General features: G+C 43.6%; 1 protein-coding gene across 2 annotated transcripts in view; it reads right to left on the bottom strand.

The window, feature by feature from the left end:
* LOC306933427 (WD repeat-containing protein 5-like) overlaps positions 1-18,295 on the bottom strand; it is a 30,663-nt gene extending 12,368 nt beyond the window's left edge. For both annotated transcript variants that reach the window (XR_013791228.1, XM_079515647.1), the window contains exons 1-9: positions 18,108-18,295; positions 15,239-15,292; positions 10,911-11,019; positions 10,176-10,249; positions 9,273-9,362; positions 8,945-9,034; positions 8,463-8,546; positions 1,605-1,660; positions 900-946 (exon numbers count right to left, since the gene is read on the bottom strand). Coding sequence is in view for 1 of the 2 variants with exons in the window: in XM_079515647.1 (XP_079371773.1) it covers positions 900-946; positions 1,605-1,660; positions 8,463-8,546; positions 8,945-9,034; positions 9,273-9,362; positions 10,176-10,249; positions 10,911-11,019; positions 15,239-15,292 (604 nt within the window). In the remaining variant the exon portion in view is untranslated. The remainder of the gene's footprint in view (positions 1-899; positions 947-1,604; positions 1,661-8,462; positions 8,547-8,944; positions 9,035-9,272; positions 9,363-10,175; positions 10,250-10,910; positions 11,020-15,238; positions 15,293-18,107) is intronic.
* Positions 18,296-20,521: the final 2,226 nt, after the last annotated feature.

Below are 20,521 nucleotides of genomic sequence, written 5' to 3'. Positions count from 1 at the left end.
ATGGCTATAAACACAACACCAGATATATAGCTAGATAGCTATAAACACAACACCAGATATATAGCTAGATAGCTATAAACACAACACCAGATATAGAGGTAGATAGCTATAAACACAACACCAGATATATAGCTAGATAGCTATAAACACAACACCAGATATATAGCTAGATAGCTATAAACACAACACAAGATATATAGCTAGATAGCTATAAACACAACACCAGATATATAGCTAGATAGCTATAAACAAAAGATCGCAACACTGGTATCGGTATTCTGTATCGGCTAACACATAAATTGTGGTATCGGGAATGAAAACAGTGTATCGGGAGGGACATCCCTACGCACAATCACAATGAGGGTTTCACTAGCTAGCCACCGGCTCCCGCTAAGCATGTTATCAACCCACATCACCAATATGTCCTCATCAGACATGCAATTAGATTTTCGCTCCGAGTGACTCGATCGGTGATCCGCAATGTACCATGTACCAAAGTGGTGTAAAAGTCAATCAGATATATAGTAAAATATCATATCTTTGTGAGTTTGTGACAGGCCTAAACATTCTCCCCTTCCTCCACACACACACACACACACACACACACACACACACACACACACACACACACACACACACACACACACACACACACACACACACACACACACACACACACACACACACACACACACACACACACACACACACACACACACACACACACACACACACACACACACACACACACACACACACACACACACACACACACACACACGTCCCTCCCTGACATTTTAGTCTAGTTTTTATATGTCAGCAGGGCACTTTTTGTCATCATTTCAGTCGACGAAATCAACATGTATGACGACGTGATGAACGGTCAGGTTTCTACTCACCTATCAGCGTCTTCAGACACTGACCCGACGCCGTGTCCCAGATACGACTGCACGCACGCACGCACGCACGCACGCACGCACGCACGCACGCGCGCACGCACGCACACGCACACGCACACGCACACGCACACGCACACGCACACACACACACACACACACACACGCACACACGCACACACGCACACACGCACACACGCACACACGCACACACGCACACACGCACACACGCACACACGCACACACGCACACAAGCACACAAGCACACAAGCACACAAGCACACAAGCACACGCGCACACGCGCACACGCGCACACGCGCACACGCGCACACACGCACACACGCACACACGCACGCACGCACGCACACACGCACACACGCACACACGCACAAGAAGTTATACAGTATACTCTTAAGAGAAAAAACTACATAAAATAGTACATACACAACAGTATCCCCCAAAATCACGAAGGCTGATCTGACCTTTTGGGATACACAGATAGGTGGGTGTGTCCAAAAACATAGTTACTGCACATTTGGCTGTTTTTGACCAATGTGTGTGTGCGTGCGTGCGTGCGTGCGTGCGTGCGTGCGTGCGTGCGTGCGTGCGTGCGTGCGTGCGTGCGTGCGTGTGCATGCGTGCGTGTGTGTGTGTGTGTGCGTGCGTGCGTGTGTGCATGCATGCGTGTGTGCGTGCGTGCGTACATACCACAGACCGTCATAGCTGCTGGAAACGATCAGAGAACCATCTCTGTTGAAGTGAACCTACGCACACACACACACACGCGCGCGCACACGCACACGCACACGCACACACACACATTAGGAGAACTTTGGCATTACCAGGATGATGAGATGACTGAATGGTAACCAATACATTTCACTAACCAGCTGGTGATCTAGCTTAATTAGCTTGTGACGGAGAACTTCCATCTTATGTGTTTGCTATGTAGCACTCACTGAAGTTAAGTTGACATTTAGTAACCGATTATATTCACCAGATTTACTATTCTTTTCATACAATGATATTGTTGTTCATTGTATCATTATTTTAATCTTTTCTCTTGGTTCTCTTTTCTTTCTGGGAAACCGAGAAGTCAGGGTTCAATACAACAGAATACGATGCATTCTGAAGTCAGGGTCCAATACAACAGAATACGATGCATTCTGAAGTCAGGGTTCAATACAACAGAATACGATGCATTCTGAAGTCAGGGTCCAATACAACAGAATACGATGCATTCTGAAGTCAGGGTCCAATACAACAGAATACGATGCATTCTGAAGTCAGGGTCCAATACAACAGAATACGATGCATTCTGAAGTCAGGGATCAATACAACAGAATACGATGCATTCTGAAGTCAATACAACAGAATACGATGCATTCTGAAGTCAGGGTTCAATACAACAGAATACGATGCATTCTGAAGTCAATACAACAGAATACGATGCATTCTGAAGTCAGGGTTCAATACAACAGAATACGATGCATTCTGAAGTCAGGGTTCAATACAACAGAATACGATGCATTCTGAAGTCAATACAACAGAATACGATGCATTCTGAAGTCAGGGTCCAATACAACAGAATACGATGCATTCTGAAGTCTGGTTCCAATACAACAGAATACGATGCATTCTGAAGTCTGGTTCCAATACAACAGAATACGATGCATTCTGAAGTCAGGGTCCAATACAACAGAATACGATGCATTCTGAAGTCAGGGTTCAATACAACAGAATACGATGCATTCTGAAGTCAGGGTCCAATACAACAGAATACGATGCATTCTGAAGTCAGGGTCCAATACAACAGAATACGATGCATTCTGAAGTCAGGGTCCAATACAACAGAATACGATGCATTCTGAAGTCTGGTTCCAATACAACAGAATACGATGCATTCTGAAGTCAGGGTCCAATACAACAGAATACGATGCATTCTGAAGTCAGGGTTCAATACAACAGAATACGATGCATTCTGAAGTCTGGTTCCAATACAACAGAATACGATGCATTCTGAAGTCTGGTTCCAATACAACAGAATACGATGCATTCTGAAGTCAGGGTCCAATACAACAGAATACGATGCATTCTGAAGTCAGGGTTCAATACAACAGAATACGATGCATTCTGAAGTCTGGGTCCAATACAACAGAATACGATGCATTCTGAAGTCAGGGATCAATACAACAGAATACGATGCATTCTGAAGTCAGGGTTCAATACAACAGAATATGATGCATTCTGAAGTCAGGGTTCAATACAACAGAATACGATGCATTCTGAAGTCAGGGTCCAATACAACAGAATACGATGCATTCTGAAGTCAGGGTTCAATACAACAGAATACGATGCATTCTGAAGTCAGGGTCCAATACAACAGAATACGATGCATTCTGAAGTCAGGGTTCAATACAACAGAATACGATGCATTCTGAAGTCAGGGTTCAATACAACAGAATACGATGCATTCTGAAGTCAGGGTTCAATACAACAGAATACGATGCATTCTGAAGTCAGGGTTCAATACAACAGAATACGATGCATTCTGAAGTCAGGGTCCAATACAACAGAATACGATGCATTCTGAAGTCAGGGTCCAATACAACAGAATACGATGCATTCTGAAGTCAGGGATCAATACAACAGAATACGATGCATTCTGAAGTCAGGGTCCAATACAACAGAATACGATGCATTCTGAAGTCAGGGTCCAATACAACAGAATACGATGCATTCTGAAGTCAGGGTTCAATACAACAGAATACGATGCATTCTGAAGTCAGGGTCCAATACAACAGAATACGATGCATTCTGAAGTCAGGGTCCAATACAACAGAATACGATGCATTCTGAAGTCAGGGTCCAATACAACAGAATACGATGCATTCTGAAGTCAGGGATCAATACAACAGAATACGATGCATTCTGAAGTCAATACAACAGAATACGATGCATTCTGAAGTCAGGGTTCAATACAACAGAATACGATGCATTCTGAAGTCAATACAACAGAATACGATGCATTCTGAAGTCAGGGTTCAATACAACAGAATACGATGCATTCTGAAGTCAGGGTTCAATACAACAGAATACGATGCATTCTGAAGTCAATACAACAGAATACGATGCATTCTGAAGTCAGGGTCCAATACAACAGAATACGATGCATTCTGAAGTCTGGTTCCAATACAACAGAATACGATGCATTCTGAAGTCTGGTTCCAATACAACAGAATACGATGCATTCTGAAGTCAGGGTCCAATACAACAGAATACGATGCATTCTGAAGTCAGGGTTCAATACAACAGAATACGATGCATTCTGAAGTCAGGGTCCAATACAACAGAATACGATGCATTCTGAAGTCAGGGTCCAATACAACAGAATACGATGCATTCTGAAGTCAGGGTCCAATACAACAGAATACGATGCATTCTGAAGTCTGGTTCCAATACAACAGAATACGATGCATTCTGAAGTCAGGGTCCAATACAACAGAATACGATGCATTCTGAAGTCAGGGTTCAATACAACAGAATACGATGCATTCTGAAGTCTGGTTCCAATACAACAGAATACGATGCATTCTGAAGTCTGGTTCCAATACAACAGAATACGATGCATTCTGAAGTCAGGGTCCAATACAACAGAATACGATGCATTCTGAAGTCAGGGTTCAATACAACAGAATACGATGCATTCTGAAGTCTGGGTCCAATACAACAGAATACGATGCATTCTGAAGTCAGGGATCAATACAACAGAATACGATGCATTCTGAAGTCAGGGTTCAATACAACAGAATATGATGCATTCTGAAGTCAGGGTTCAATACAACAGAATACGATGCATTCTGAAGTCAGGGTCCAATACAACAGAATACGATGCATTCTGAAGTCAGGGTTCAATACAACAGAATACGATGCATTCTGAAGTCAGGGTCCAATACAACAGAATACGATGCATTCTGAAGTCAGGGTTCAATACAACAGAATACGATGCATTCTGAAGTCAGGGTTCAATACAACAGAATACGATGCATTCTGAAGTCAGGGTTCAATACAACAGAATACGATGCATTCTGAAGTCAGGGTTCAATACAACAGAATACGATGCATTCTGAAGTCAGGGTCCAATACAACAGAATACGATGCATTCTGAAGTCAGGGTCCAATACAACAGAATACGATGCATTCTGAAGTCAGGGTTCAATACAACAGAATACGATGCATTCTGAAGTCTGGGTCCAATACAACAGAATACGATGCATTCTGAAGTCAGGGATCAATACAACAGAATACGATGCCTTCTGAAGTCAGGGTCCAATACAACAGAATACGATGCATTCTGAAGTCAATACAACAGAATACGATGCATTCTGAAGTCTGGTTCCAATACAACAGAATACGATGCATTCTGAAGTCAGGGATCAATACAACAGAATACGATGCATTCTGAAGTCTGGTTCCAATACAACAGAATACGATGCATTCTGAAGTCTGGTTCCAATACAACAGAATACGATGCATTCTGAAGTCAGGGTCCAATACAACAGAATACGATGCATTCTGAAGTCTGGTTCCAATACAACAGAATACGATGCATTCTGAAGTCTGGTTCCAATACAACAGAATACGATGCATTCTGAAGTCAGGGTCCAATACAACAGAATACGATGCATTCTGAAGTCAGGGTTCAATACAACAGAATACGATGCATTCTGAAGTCAGGGTCCAATACAACAGAATACGATGCATTCTGAAGTCAGGGTCCAATACAACAGAATACGATGCATTCTGAAGTCAGGGTCCAATACAACAGAATACGATGCATTCTGAAGTCTGGTTCCAATACAACAGAATACGATGCATTCTGAAGTCAGGGTACAATACAACAGAATACGATGCATTCTGAAGTCAGGGTTCAATACAACAGAATACGATGCATTCTGAAGTCAATACAACAGAATACGATGCATTCTGAAGTCAGGGCTCAATACAACAGAATACGATGCATTCTGAAGTCAATACAACAGAATACGATGCATTCTGAAGTCAGGGTTCAATACAACAGAATACGATGCATTCTGAAGTCAATACAACAGAATACGATGCATTCTGAAGTCAGGGTTCAATACAACAGAATACGATGCATTCTGAAGTCAATACAACAGAATACGATGCATTCTGAAGTCAGGGTCCAATACAACAGAATACGATGCATTCTGAAGTCAATACAACAGAATACGATGCATTCTGAAGTCAGGGATCAATACAACAGAATACGATGCATTCTGAAGTCAGGGTCCAATACAACAGAATACGATGCATTCTGAAGTCAGGGTCCAATACAACAGAATACGATGCATTCTGAAGTCAGGGTCCAATACAACAGAATACGATGCATTCTGAAGTCAGGGTCCAATACAACAGAATACGATGCATTCTGAAGTCAGGGTCCAATACAACAGAATACGATGCATTCTGAAGTCAGGGTCCAATACAACAGAATACGATGCATTCTGAAGTCTGGTTCCAATACAACAGAATACGATGCATTCTGAAGTCAGGGTCCAATACAACAGAATACGATGCATTCTGAAGTCTGGTTCCAATACAACAGAATACGATGCATTCTGAAGTCTGGTTCCAATACAACAGAATACGATGCATTCTGAAGTCAGGGTCCAATACAACAGAATACGATGCATTCTGAAGTCTGGGTCCAATACAACAGAATACGATGCATTCTGAAGTCAGGGTCCAATACAACAGAATACGATGCATTCTGAAGTCAGGGTCCAATACAACAGAATACGATGCATTCTGAAGTCAGGGATCAATACAACAGAATACGATGCATTCTGAAGTCTGGTTCCAATACAACAGAATACGATGCATTCTGAAGTCAGGGTCCAATACAACAGAATACGATGCATTCTGAAGTCAGGGTCCAATACAACAGAATACGATGCATTCTGAAGTCAGGGATCAATACAACAGAATACGATGCATTCTGAAGTCAATACAACAGAATACGATGCATTCTGAAGTCAATACAACAGAATACGATGCATTCTGAAGTCAGGGTCCAATACAACAGAATACGATGCATTCTGAAGTCAGGGATCAATACAACAGAATACGATGCATTCTGAAGTCAATACAACAGAATACGATGCATTCTGAAGTCAATACAACAGAATACGATGCATTCTGAAGTCAATACAACAGAATACGATGCATTCTGAAGTCAGGGTCAAATACAAATGCATCGTTAATTCTCGCTGACTCCCACTCAACTCTCTCACCGTTGTCTGTCTGTTCTGTCTGTTCTGTCTGCTCTGTCTCTCTCTCTCTCTCTCCCTCTCTCTCTCTCTCCCCCCCTTCATCCCCCCCTCTCTCTCTCTCTCTCTCTCTCAATATCCCTTTGAACCACTTGAGACAGCTTCAGCAATAATTATTCCTCAACCGCTATAGAGCACCGAAGTCTGACGTCACTTTCAGTAGAGGGCACCAACACACAGGTTTATAGGTTTTTTATTTGTATTGAAATCTCCATAGGGCGATTTTATGTCGCTTCATATAAGAACTGTGTTTTAAAAATAAACCGACCACCCTGGTGTTTCTGTCAGGGGGTGGCTGTGCGTCGTTAATGATGTGACCGCAAAAGCCTTGAAACTACATATGAATGCAATGTTGCTGAGCATATACGTCACGCACAGCTGTCAACATATTGCGTTCCTGAGATTCCTCGTTGACGTAAGCTCAGCTGGTGGTGACTCGACTCGTACTAACTGTTGTGATATTAGCCCATGCACAGTACATCTTAGTCTATGTACTTGAACTTGAGATACAGTGTACTTGATATGTATTGTGTACTGCCGGTACTGTAGCATATATATCAATAAAATTAAAATTAAAATAAACGTAATTAACGTTCAGTTTCTGTTGTGCGACGGGCTGCGGGCAGAAGCAGCCTACCCGGAAATGTAGTCTCTGGGTTGTTTGGCTCGTTTCTTTTTTTTTCTTTTTTAAGATATTTTTTTGCGGCTTACGCCTTTTATTGGTTTTTGAAGGGACAGACAGTAGGCTGACAGGAAACGGGAGAGAGATGGGGGAAGACATGCAGTAAAGGCTGTGTCGGGCTCGGGAGTCGAACCCGCGGCACACTGCGACTGGATTACCAGTCGGGTGCCCAGACGGTTACGCCACCGCCTGGGCCGTTTGGCTCGTTTCTAACGCTTATTTTGTTACTCTTTGGGTATATTTGTACATTTCCACCTTCCGTCGATGCTTCATATCCATATGAGTGAAAAGGCCGGGGTGATCGGTTTATTTTTCAAACACAGTTCTTATATGAGGCGATCTAAAATCCCCCTATGGAGAGTACAATGCTTATAAAAAAATACACAAACCATGGGACTGGCGCCCTCTGCTGATAGTAGAGGGCAGTGACGTCAGGACTTCGGTGCTCTATAGTGTACAAATTTGCCACATCACTTGTTGTTTAATTAACTTAACGAGATGCATAATTAGCTGGTTGTGTAATTAACTTACAGCGGACACTGGGTCGGAGTGGGCGGGTAAAGTCTTCAGACACTTTCCTGTTTTCACATCCCAAATACGCACACTCTCATCAAACTACACACACACGCACACACACACACGCGCACACACACACACACACACACACACACACACACACACACACGCGCACACACACGCACGCACACAGGATAAGAAGTTAGACAGTAAATGTATACTGGTATATACTAATAGAACTGGGGTTTATGCTAACAGCTTGCCGCATTTATAGAGTTAAGAGAAAAACGACATAGAATAGTACATTCATAGTATTCAACACATCTATTCTTGAGGTCATCACGCACACGCGCACACACACACACACACACACACACACACACACACACACACACACACACACACACACACACACACACACACACACACACACACACACACACACACACACACACACACACACACACACACACACACACACACACACACAGTCTTACCGATCCAGACACCACCAGGTTGGACTGAGGGTTGAAGTTGCAACAGAAGACGTAGTTACTGTGTCCCTTTAATGTCTTCAGACACTTCCCCTTTAAGACAGACAGACAGACAGACAGACAGTTACTGTGTCCCTTTAATGTCTTCAGACACTTCCCCTTTAAGACAGACAGACAGACAGACAGTTACTGTCTGTGTCCCTTTAATGTCTTCAGACACTTCTCCTTTAAGACAGACAGACAGACAGTTACTGTGTCCCTTTAATGTCTATGTAATATGTATGTATGTGTGACGTGCGTGCATATGTGTGTGTGTGTGCGTGCGTCTTACAGAGCTTCCGTCCCAGATCTTCAGCGTCTTGTCGTCGGAGGCGGAGACTAGCAGGGCGGAGTCAGACGACCACGACACGTCAGAGATGCCCTGGACACACCCACCACAGATATGACATCACCGCTGATGTCACTGTGACATCATCCATCCAGAGAGACTACATGGGTTCAGGTTGTGCGAAGCACTTTGTTTTCCTTCCAAAATGAGTTCATAACCAGCCGATCCCCACCTTATCAATCCATTGAATTGGCAAGTTGTCATGAATTGTCACCCATTCGTCTGGGCCCAGTAGGTCCCTACTGGCCTACCAGGAGATTCTGGTAGACGCTGTCAGCCAGTTCTATCGTTGACACCATGTTAATGCCTGTGCTGTCACGTGAGGGTTAGGGTTAGGGTTAACCTTAACCCTAACCCTAACCCCAACCCTAACCCTAACCCCAACCCTAACCCTAACCCTAACCCTAACCCTAACCCCCTAACCCTAACCCCCTAACTCTAACCCTAACCCTCACGTGACAGCACAGGCATTAACATGGTGTCAACGATAGAACTGGCTGACAGCGTCTACCAGAATCTCCTGGTAGGCCAGTAGGAACCTACTGGGCCCAGACGAATGGGTGACAATTCATGACAACTTGCCAATTCAATGGATTGATAAGGCGGGGATCGGGTGCAGCAACACAGGAAGACTCTTCACATACTAGAGCAGGGGTTCTCAACCCGTGGGTCGTGACCAAAACGAAATTACAAAAAATCCAATGGCAGTCCAGTCAAATTTGGCCACAGTTTTTCAGAAAACTGTCAGGATTTACAAGATATTTTGTAGAATCTGTTCTCAGGTTCTCAGACACAGACAGACAGACAGACAGACAGACAGACAGACAGACAGACAGACAGACTCACCAGTTTGTGTCCAGCGATGGACTTCTCAAACTTCCCGTCGAACGCTCCCCAGATCTTTATCAGCTTGTCCGCAGCTGCACACACACACACACACACACACACACACACACACACACACACACACACACACACACACACACACACACACACACACACACACACACACACACACACACACACACACACACACACACACACACACACACACACACACACACACCACCGTGTGACAACAATTAGCTGCTCAGACGCAAAACTTTAAATATGTCATTGAATAAGGTGGTGTATATATATATTTAAGGTGGTATATATATTTAAGGTGGTATTGTCCTTACAGGAGGAGGCCAGCCACTCTCCATTGGGGCTGAATGGCTTAAGGTGGTATATATATTTAAGGTGGTATATATATATTTAAGGTGGTATTGTCCTTACAGGAGGAGGCTAGCCACTCTCCATTGGGGCTGAATGGCTTAAGGTGGTATATATATTTAAGGTGGTATATATATTTAAGGTGGTATATATATTTAAGGTGGTATTGTCCTTACAGGAGGAGGCCAGCCACTCTCCATTGGGGCTGAATGGCTTAAGGTGGTATATATATTTAAGGTGGTATATATATTTAAGGTGGTATTGTCCTTACAGGAGGAGGCTAGCCACTCTCCATTGGGGCTGAATGGTTTAAGGTGGTATATATATTTAAGGTGGTATATATATTTAAGGTGGTATTGTCCTTACAGGAGGAGGCTAGCCACTCTCCATTGGGGCTGAACTTGACAGATGAGACAGCCTTGGTGTGTCCGGCCAGGGTGAACTTCACACTGTAGTTGGGCTTGGCTGGGTTGGACTGGAACACACACGCACGCACGCACACACGCACGCACGCACGCACAAACAGAGAGAGAGAGAGAGAGTTCATTTTGACAGTAAAAATTCAGATTTAGTCTAAAGCCCAAACCACACCAACTCCTTGGTTGGTGTGTAGCAGCTCGAAGGGAACTTCGAAAAACTGTAAATGTTTATTTTCCCTTTTTACCTCCTTTATGATGAATTCCTGTTCTGTTCTTTGACTATATAGAAGTGTCTATTTGTACGTCTCTAAATGTTTTGATGAATTGAACATGGTGGACCCTCTTGTAAACAAGTGTAATGCTTAATTGGGTCGTCCACTCACAGTTAACAGTCTTTGTATTGCGTTTGTGCTTGAAATGTACTGTAATTCTGCAAACTGTTAATAAATATTTCAATCAATCAATCAATCAATCAATCAAGCACGAGGCGGCCATCTTGCCAGCAAGGTGCTACCTAGGTGCAACTTCCCATAGACAGCCCATTCATCCACACAGAAAAACAATTACATTATTAATTATTATTAATTATGCTGCAATGTTGGTGAGTTTGATGTTATTTAATACAATCAGATAAAGTCCCCTCTAATTGTATTAAATAACGTCAAACTCACGAAAGCTTGAATTATCCTCTTTCAATCTGTAAAGCGTTTGTTTCATAAAAATCCACCGTAGACATGTTATGAGCTACTTCCTGTCAAGAAATTCCTTGCAGGTATTTTTATCTAAGTGCTGGAGTTTGGAAGCCCGTTGACTATGGCTGCGTTCGAATTCACTCCCTATGCCCCATATAGTGCACTACTTTGGGGTTCCGCCATTTTGTTATAGTGTCCGAATATGTAGTGAGCATTTTTGCACCCTAATGTAGTGGACTGAAGTATCCCACAATGCACCGGGAGTTGTAGGGACCATCCGATGGTCACTACAAAAACACAGCGAAGCAAAGCTACCCCATAATGCATTGCGCAAGCTCGCTCTTGAGTGCACATGCACGCGTTTGCGCACGTGCGCTGCTTCTGCATGCATGCACTCATGCGCTCCAACTCAGAAGAAGCAGAAGTTGAACCAGCGAAAGAAATCAACACAAATGTGCAATAGTATTACTAATCTGATTCATTGTACCACCCAGGCCCAGCGCATGACGTTAGGAGAGGAATCAGTTGCTTGCTGTAGAATATATTTGTGAGATTCTTTATCACAAACATAGGCTAAAAACATGCATGTGAGACACATTCATTGTGTCACGAACATATGTTTTATTAATATGCATTAATTCCTGCCATGAAAAAATATTTTATCTAATAACATTATTTCATTGAATTGCGATAAATACATTAAAACTTACTAGTAATTTATTGGACTGCTGTTTCTGTTGACGCCAAACGTCCGTATTGTGAGCAGAGCTTGTAGATCGGCTACTTTTGGTAATTCTTTACTAAAAGTACCCGATCTACAAGCTCACGGCCACACAGCCAACTCAAGGTACGGCCACGGAGCCGACTTGGGGACCCAACGCAGCTCCTCCAAGGAAAACAAATGAACGGAGCTGAACGTGAATCCCCCCCACCGCCCACCCCTTTTTTTCCCTCACTGTATATGTTTCTTTTCCCTTTTTACCTCCTTTATGAAGAATTCCTGTTCTGTCCTTTGTCTATATAGAAGTGTCTATTTGTACGTCTCTAAATGTTTTTGATGAATTGAACATTGTGGACCCTATTGGAAACAAGTGTAATGCTTAATTGGGTCGTCCACTCACAGTTAACAGCCTTTGTATTGAGTTTGTGCTTGAAATGTACTGTAATTCTGCAAAGTGTTAATACATTTTTCAATCAATAAATCAATCACAACACGGACGTCGCGTTGCTTATAGATCGGCTATTTTTGGCCGTATCCCTGTCCTTGTCAGGGAGGTGACAGCCTGCAGTCACTGTCCTTGTCAGGGAGGTGACAGCCTGTCCTTGTCAGGGAGGTGACAGCCTGTCCTTGTCAGGGAGGTGACAGCCTGCAGTCACTGTCCTTGTCAGGGGGGTGACAGCCTGCAGTCACTGTCCTTGTCAGGGAGGTGACAGCCTGCAGTCACTGTCCTTGTCAGGGGGGTGACAGCCTGCAGTCACTGTCCTTGTCAGGGAGGTGACAGCCTGTCCTTGTCAGGGGGGTGACAGCCTGTCCTTGTCAGGGGGGTGACAGCCTGCAGTCACTGTCCTTGTCAGGGGGGTGACAGCCTGCAGTCACTGTCCTTGTCAGGGAGGTGTCAGCCTGCAGTCACTGTCCTTGTCAGGGAGGTGTCAGCCTGCAGTCACTGTCCTTGTCAGGGAGGTGACAGCCTGCAGTCACTGTCCTTGTCAGGGAGGTGACAGCCTGCAGTCACTGTCCTTGTCAGGGAGGTGACAGCCTGTAGTCACTGTCCTTGTCAGGGGGGTGACAGCCTGCAGTCACTGTCCTTGTCAGGGGGGTGACAGCCTGCAGTCACTGTCCTTGTCAGGGGGGTGACAGCCTGCAGTCACTGTCCTTGTCAGGGGGGTGACAGCCTGCAGTCACTGTCCTTGTCAGGGAGGTGACAGCCTGCAGTCACTGTCCTTGTCAGGAAGGTGACTCTTTACGACAGCCTGCTGTCACTTATTTGATACAGTCTGTTCCTAGTTTTGACTGGTTTCTTGTAGTCAGTTGATTCTTCATATCCAAATGAGTGAAACGGCCCGGATGATTTGTTTATTTTTCAAACAGTTCTTATATGAGGCAATCTGAAAAAACCCTATGGGGATTACAATGCAAATAAAAAGTACATGAAGCAATTCGAAACGCAGCCTATCACTCAACAACCCATGTGTACCACCTGTTTATAATTTGCACATAATGCAGGTTTCTTTACTGATAAAGAGCGCTTCCAAACTCTGACACTTAGGAAAAAAATAATTTCTGGACAGAAAGAAAGAATTTTTTGAAACAAAACCTTTACTTTGAAAGAGTAAAGGTTGAAAGATTGAAAGAGGATAATTCAAGCTTTCCCTACAGCTGCAATGTTGGTGAGTTTGACGTTGTTTTATAGAATTAGAGAGGACTGTTCTGATTGGATGAATGGGTTCTCTATGGGAAGTATCACCTAGGTATCATCTTGCTGACAAGATGGCCGCCTCGTGCATATCATCAATGGGCTGTAGGGCATTCACTTCTAGTCATTTTTACTAGTTGACTAGTTGCCTAGTTTACTAGTCAACTAGTCGACTAGTTGTTTAACCACCTATTATGTAAAAAAAAAAGTACATTGGTGACTATAACTATAATCTACCTGATATTGAGGCTTACACAATTGGGAAAAAATAAAGATAAAGATATCAACTAGTCAACTAGTACCAGCAAGGTCGACTAGTGGATTTACTAGTCGACTAATAAACTAGTCGACTAGTTGCTTAATGCCCTAATGGGCTGTAGAACAAGTAGACTCAAATCAGTGGTTTTTTGGCAGCAAATTTCTATTTTAGTTTTAGTCATAATAGTCTCTTGAATAGTTTCCATTTAGTTTTAGTCACATTTTAGTCACCTGGAATGTTTTAGTGTTAAGTCTAGTTTTGGTCAACTAAATATCATAGGATTTTAGTCGAATAAATCTACAGTTGATTTAGTCGACTAAAATGTATTTTGGCGGGCCTTGCTGCTGTCGTAATGGCTGATCATACACTTATAGCTTGTAGATCGGCTATTTTCAGCATGCATCCAAGTGTAAAATGACTTATACTGGATCTCTTGTCCACTAGTCCCTTCCTAACATTTTAGTCTGGTTTTTAATTGCTGACAAAATGTATTATATTAGCCTATAGTTTTTATTTAGTTTCCATTTAGTTTTCGTCAGTGGAAAAAAAGGTAGTCGACGAACATTTTTCGTCTTAGTTTTAGTCGACGAAAACAACACTGACTCAAATCTTAGTGTTTTAGTCGACAAAATTAAAACTGCAGTGAGGACGACATCAACATTATAGGACAGCATCAAAGTACCGTAGCTTACAATAGCAGATCTACAAGCTCACAGTGTGTTAAAAAAATACTGCAGCTTACAATAGCAGATCTACAAGATCACAGTGTGTTAAAATACTGTAGCTTACAATAGCAGATCTACAAGCTCAGTGTGTTAAAATACCATAGCTTACAATAGCAGATCTACAAGCCTACAGCGTGTAAAAATACTGCAGCTTACAATAGCAGATCTACAAGCTCACAGCGTACCTTGGATCCAGACTTGATGTGGTCGTGGTGATCCTGTTTCTTGTCTTCCGACATCTAATAACAATACAAATAATAATAATTATTAGTATTGTATTTTTTTATAACATGGCTTGGTTGAATGCTTGATTCTGATTGGCCAATCGGTGCGTTATGTCTTGATAACAGACCGCTGGCTAATAAACCCATTTAGGCCTGACGTCAAAATTAAAAAAATGTCCAGACAGTTTTCTGAAAAACCTCATTTCTCGTTTCTGTATCAGTGGTGCTCAATATTTCATGTCAAGGACCCCAAAAATATATGTGTTTGGCCGCCGCCCCCCATCTGAAAATATGTTGTTCCAGGGACCCCCCCCCAGAAGTAAAGATTTGAGTTAAAAACATTCGCTCTGAAAGAATATATATTCAAAGATTTGTGCCACATTTTCATGATTTAAAGCAGATTTTAAGCAGATCTACAAGCTCGTAGCGCAGCACAGAATGGGCTAATCAAACCCTCGGAGCACCTGCTGCGCCCCGCTTGATTTACTGCCGACACACACACACACACACACACACACACACACACACACACACACACACACACACACACAGTCATTTACAGCTAAACAATGCTCAAACAATGCAATTGAGGCAGCGGTGGCCGAACGGATTGCGGAGCGGTCTTGATACCGGAAGGTCGCCAGTTCGAATCAGCGGTCCGACACGTTAAAATTACCAACGCTGAAGTGCCCTTGAGCAAGGCATTGAACCACTACCATGAAATGTTCTATGAGCAGGGCCTGGCTGGAAACAAGTTCTTGAGCTTAGCCCAGATACCCTGGGTAAATATAGTAACTTTGCTTTGCTCTAAAAAATGTTTTTGAAAACATTTGAGCCGAGAAATAGACAAAGCAGTAACCCAAAATTGGATTAGGCTATATTTTCACTTCCTTGTTTTCAGACAGTGCTCCAGCCCTGCAGCTGGGCAGACGCAGCCAGTGCCAACTTATGGAATACTTTTTTGTTGTGTAGCTCCATGTAATAAGAGGGATAATATCTGGCTAGGTGGTCATTGTTGTGTAGCTCCATGTAATAAGAGGGATAATATCTGGCTGGGTGGTCATTGTTGTGTAGCTCCATGTAATAAGAGGGATAATATCTGGCTAGGTGGTCATTGTTGTGTAGCTCCATGTAATAAGAGGGATAATATCTGGCTAGGTGGTCATTGTTGTGTAGCTCCATGTAATAAGAGGGATAATATCTGGCTGGGTGGTCATTGTTGTGTAGCTCCATGTAATAAGAGGGATAATATCTGGCTAGGTGGTCATTGTTGTGTAGCTCCATGTAATAAGAGGGATAATATCTGGCTAGGTGGTCATTGTTGTGTAGCTCCATGTAATAAGAGGGATAATATCTGGCTAGGTGGTCATTGTTGTGTAGCTCCATGTAATAAGAGGGATAATATCTGGCTAGGTGGTCATTGTTGTGTAGCTCCATGTAATAACAGGGATAATATCTGGCTAGGTGGTCATTGTTGTGTAGCTCCATGTAATAACAGGGATAATATCTGGCTAGGTGGTCATTGTCGGGAGATAATTCACCTTCAGGGAGTTTTAAACTCCCTGAAGAATCTTACACAGAATATCTTAGTTACAATGGAATTGAGTTGACATGTTTTTTTAAGGATAAAAAAAACACGATCTCCCCCCGGTTCCATTTGTACACTCTCAGAGTTAAATTAACAGATAGAAATGCCATTAAATGGGGGTCCGTAGCCTAATGCATGTCAAACTGGGGGTCATTGAAATTAAACGGGTTGAGAATCAGCCATGAGAAGTTAAAAAACCTTCTCTTATGGGGGTCCCTGGCATATCTCTTCATCAGATACCTTTTCTATCTAGTATACCCCTTCAATTTACAATTGATACAATTACGTCTGATACAATTTATATTTATCAGACGTTCTTAATCCAGAGCGATTTACGGTAACGGTAAGTAAGAACAACACATGGCAATACATCAAACAAAATAAAAATATAGGAATCAAATACATACAAAATAATAGTCATCAAGAATCATGACAGTGTAACATGTGGAACCAAATGGACCCACACAGGGTCCATTTGGTTCCATTTGTTACACTCATTCAGGGCTCTATGTATGCGTTCCTGGTGTCTCACATTGTGTTGTGGATAAGGTTTTAATTTTGACAAAAATGTCCACAAGCCAATTATGATGACCTCTGACCTCTGAAACAGGCTGTACTGTACTGTGCTTTATATGCAAACTGTTGTTCAGTCAATAACAGACAGACAGACAGACAGACAGACAGACAGACAGGCAGGCAGGCAGGCAGAGAGACAGAGAGACATGCAGGCAGGCAGAGAGACAGAGAGACAGACAGACAGACAGACAGACAGGCAAGCAGGCAGGCAGGCAGGCAGGCAAACAGACAGACAGACAGACAGACAGAGAGACAGACAGACAGGCAGGCAGGCAGAGAGACAGGCAGGCAGGCAGAGAGACAGACAGACAGGCAGGCAGGCAGGCAGGCAGAGAGACAGACAGACAGACAGACAGACAGACAGACAGACAGACAGACAGGCAGGCAGGCAGGCAGAGAGACAGACAGACAGACAGACAGGCAGGCAGGCAGACAGACAGACAGACAGGCAGGCAGGCAGGCAGGCAGGCAGGCAGAGAGACAGAGAGACAGGCAGGCAGGCAGGCAGGCAGAGAGACAGAGAGACAGGCAGGCAGGCAGGCAGACACAGACAGACACAGACAGACAGCATTAGCTCCTCCCTGTGTTGTGTGGACGGGGGAAGCTAATGCTAACCATGCTAGCTGTGTTAGTATAGATAAATAAACATTGTCAAAGTGACCGTACCGTGTTGTTGTTGTTCAGCAGCGGAGCAGCGCCACCACCCGGAGACCAAGAGGAACTACACGCTGCTTAATGAACGAGTCTTAATGAATGAATGAATGCATTAATTAATGATTAAAGTTAATTAAAGTCATGAATGTTGTTTAGCACAATGTGCTGCTGCTGGGCGTGACGTCACTGACAGGGCTGTGTGTTGCCAGGTTGCCAGAATCTGTGAGAGAAGTAAGGAAAGCAGCTCTAGGAAAACAACAAGATGCAAGCAACTATACCAGCCAGTGGTTCCCAAAGTGGGGTCCGGGGACCCCCCAGGGGTCCCTGAGGGAGTTCCAGGGGGTCCCCAGATAAATGATAGTTTGGAACCAAATGGACCCTTATGACTCTGTAACTCTGAGAATGTAACAAATGGAACCAAATGGGACCCTTCCGTATATTTCAAGCGGACATGGCAACTCCGGTCACGGACACTCTACTCTACTGCGCAGCCGCGGTGAGTGTATACGTGGGTGTCGCGCGTGCGTCGAAGACGGCCGAGCTACAAGCTCTCTCTCACACACACACACACACACACACACACACACACACACACACACACACACACACACACACACACACACACACACACACACACACACACACACACACACACGCACACACACAGGTCGCGGTGTGAGCTTGTAGATCGGTTGTTGCCGAGGTTCAAAACACCACGTGACCAGTCGGGTTTTTTTTAGACCGGTGGTTCCCAGACTGTGGGTCGGGACCCATCTGTGGGCCACGGACACATTTTCATGGGTCCCTTTATTTGTTTATTTTTTTGTTTCCTAAATTTAGTTTTTAAATATTATTTCAAAACTATGCAAAACTTTTCATGAACTACAAAATACAAAAATGTAAAAATTCCACAAATTAGAAAATCTATGTTTAGGAAGTAGTGAAAATATGTGTGAATGGGTGAATGTAATGCACAACCTATGTAAAGTGCCTTGGATAAAGGTGCTAAGCTATATAAATGAACCATTTACCATTTTATGTAGGAAACAATAGTTTTACTGTCATTGTTTTCCTAATCATCCAAATTAAAATAACACATTTGAATAATAACTGGCCAACAGCAACAGCAGTGGTTCCCAAAGTGGGGTCCGGGGACCCCTAGGGGTCCTTGAGGGAGTTCCACGGGGTCCACCAGCTAAATGTTAGTTTGGAACCAAATGAACCCTTGGTTCTGTAACTCTGAGTGTACAAATTTAACATTGGAACCAAATGGACACTATAACGGGTCCATTTGGTTCCATGGTTAAATTAACATTTTTCACTCCAGAGGGCCACTATAGTTCCATACTCACTCCAGAGGGCCACTATAGTTCCACACTCACTCCAGAGGGCCACTATAGTTCCACACTCACTCCAGAGGGCCACTATAGTTCCACACTCACTCCAGAGGGCCACTATAGTTCCACAGTCACTCCAGAGGGCCACTATAGTTCCATACTCACTCCAGAGGGCCACTATAGTTCCATACTCACTCCAGAGGGCCACTATAGTTCCATACTCACTCCAGAGGGCCACTATAGTTCCACACTCACTCCAGAGGGCCACTATAGTTCCATACTCACTCCAGAGGGCCACTATATTTCCACACTCACTCCAGAGGGCCACTATATTTCCACACTCACTCCAGAGGGCCACTATATTTCCACACTCACTCCAGAGGACCACTATAGTTCCACACTCACTCCAGAGGGCCACTATAGTTCCACACTCACTCCAGAGGGCCACTACAGTTCCACACTCACTCCAGAGGGCCACTATAGTTCCACACTCACTCCAGAGGGCCACTATATTTCCACACTCACACCAGAGGGCCACTATATTTCCACACTCACTCCAGAGGGCCACTATATTTCCACACTCACACCAGAGGGCCACTATATTTCCACACTCACACCAGAGGGCCACTATATTTCCACACTCACTCCAGAGGGCCACTATATTTCCACACTCACACCAGAGGGCCACTATAGTTCCACACTCACTCCAGAGAATATAATTAATATTATATATATTTTTTCCTACCATTGCTGTCATGGCCGTACCTTAAATGGTAAATGGTAAATGGTGCATTTATATAGCGCCTTTATCCAAGGCGCTTTACATAGATTGTGCATTACATTCACCCATTCACACACACATTCATACACCGATTGCAGCGGAAGTCATGCAAGGTGGGGTTCAGTGTCTTGCCCAAGGACACTTCGACATGTAGACAGGAGGAGCCAGGATTCGAACCGCCGACCCATGGATCATTGGACGACCTGCTCTACCTCTTGAGCCACAGTCGCCACCTTAAAGCTTCATGGCAAAAGACATGATTATGGCAAAACTTAATTAATTAATAATCACTATTATGGGTCCATAAA

Source organism: Electrona antarctica (assembly GCF_951216825.1).
Source record: "Electrona antarctica genome assembly, chromosome: 12".
Classification (NCBI taxonomy): domain Eukaryota; kingdom Metazoa; phylum Chordata; class Actinopteri; order Myctophiformes; family Myctophidae; genus Electrona; species Electrona antarctica.
The sequence above is the reverse complement of the archived record's forward strand: the minus strand, read 5'-3'. Positions and strand labels throughout refer to the sequence as shown.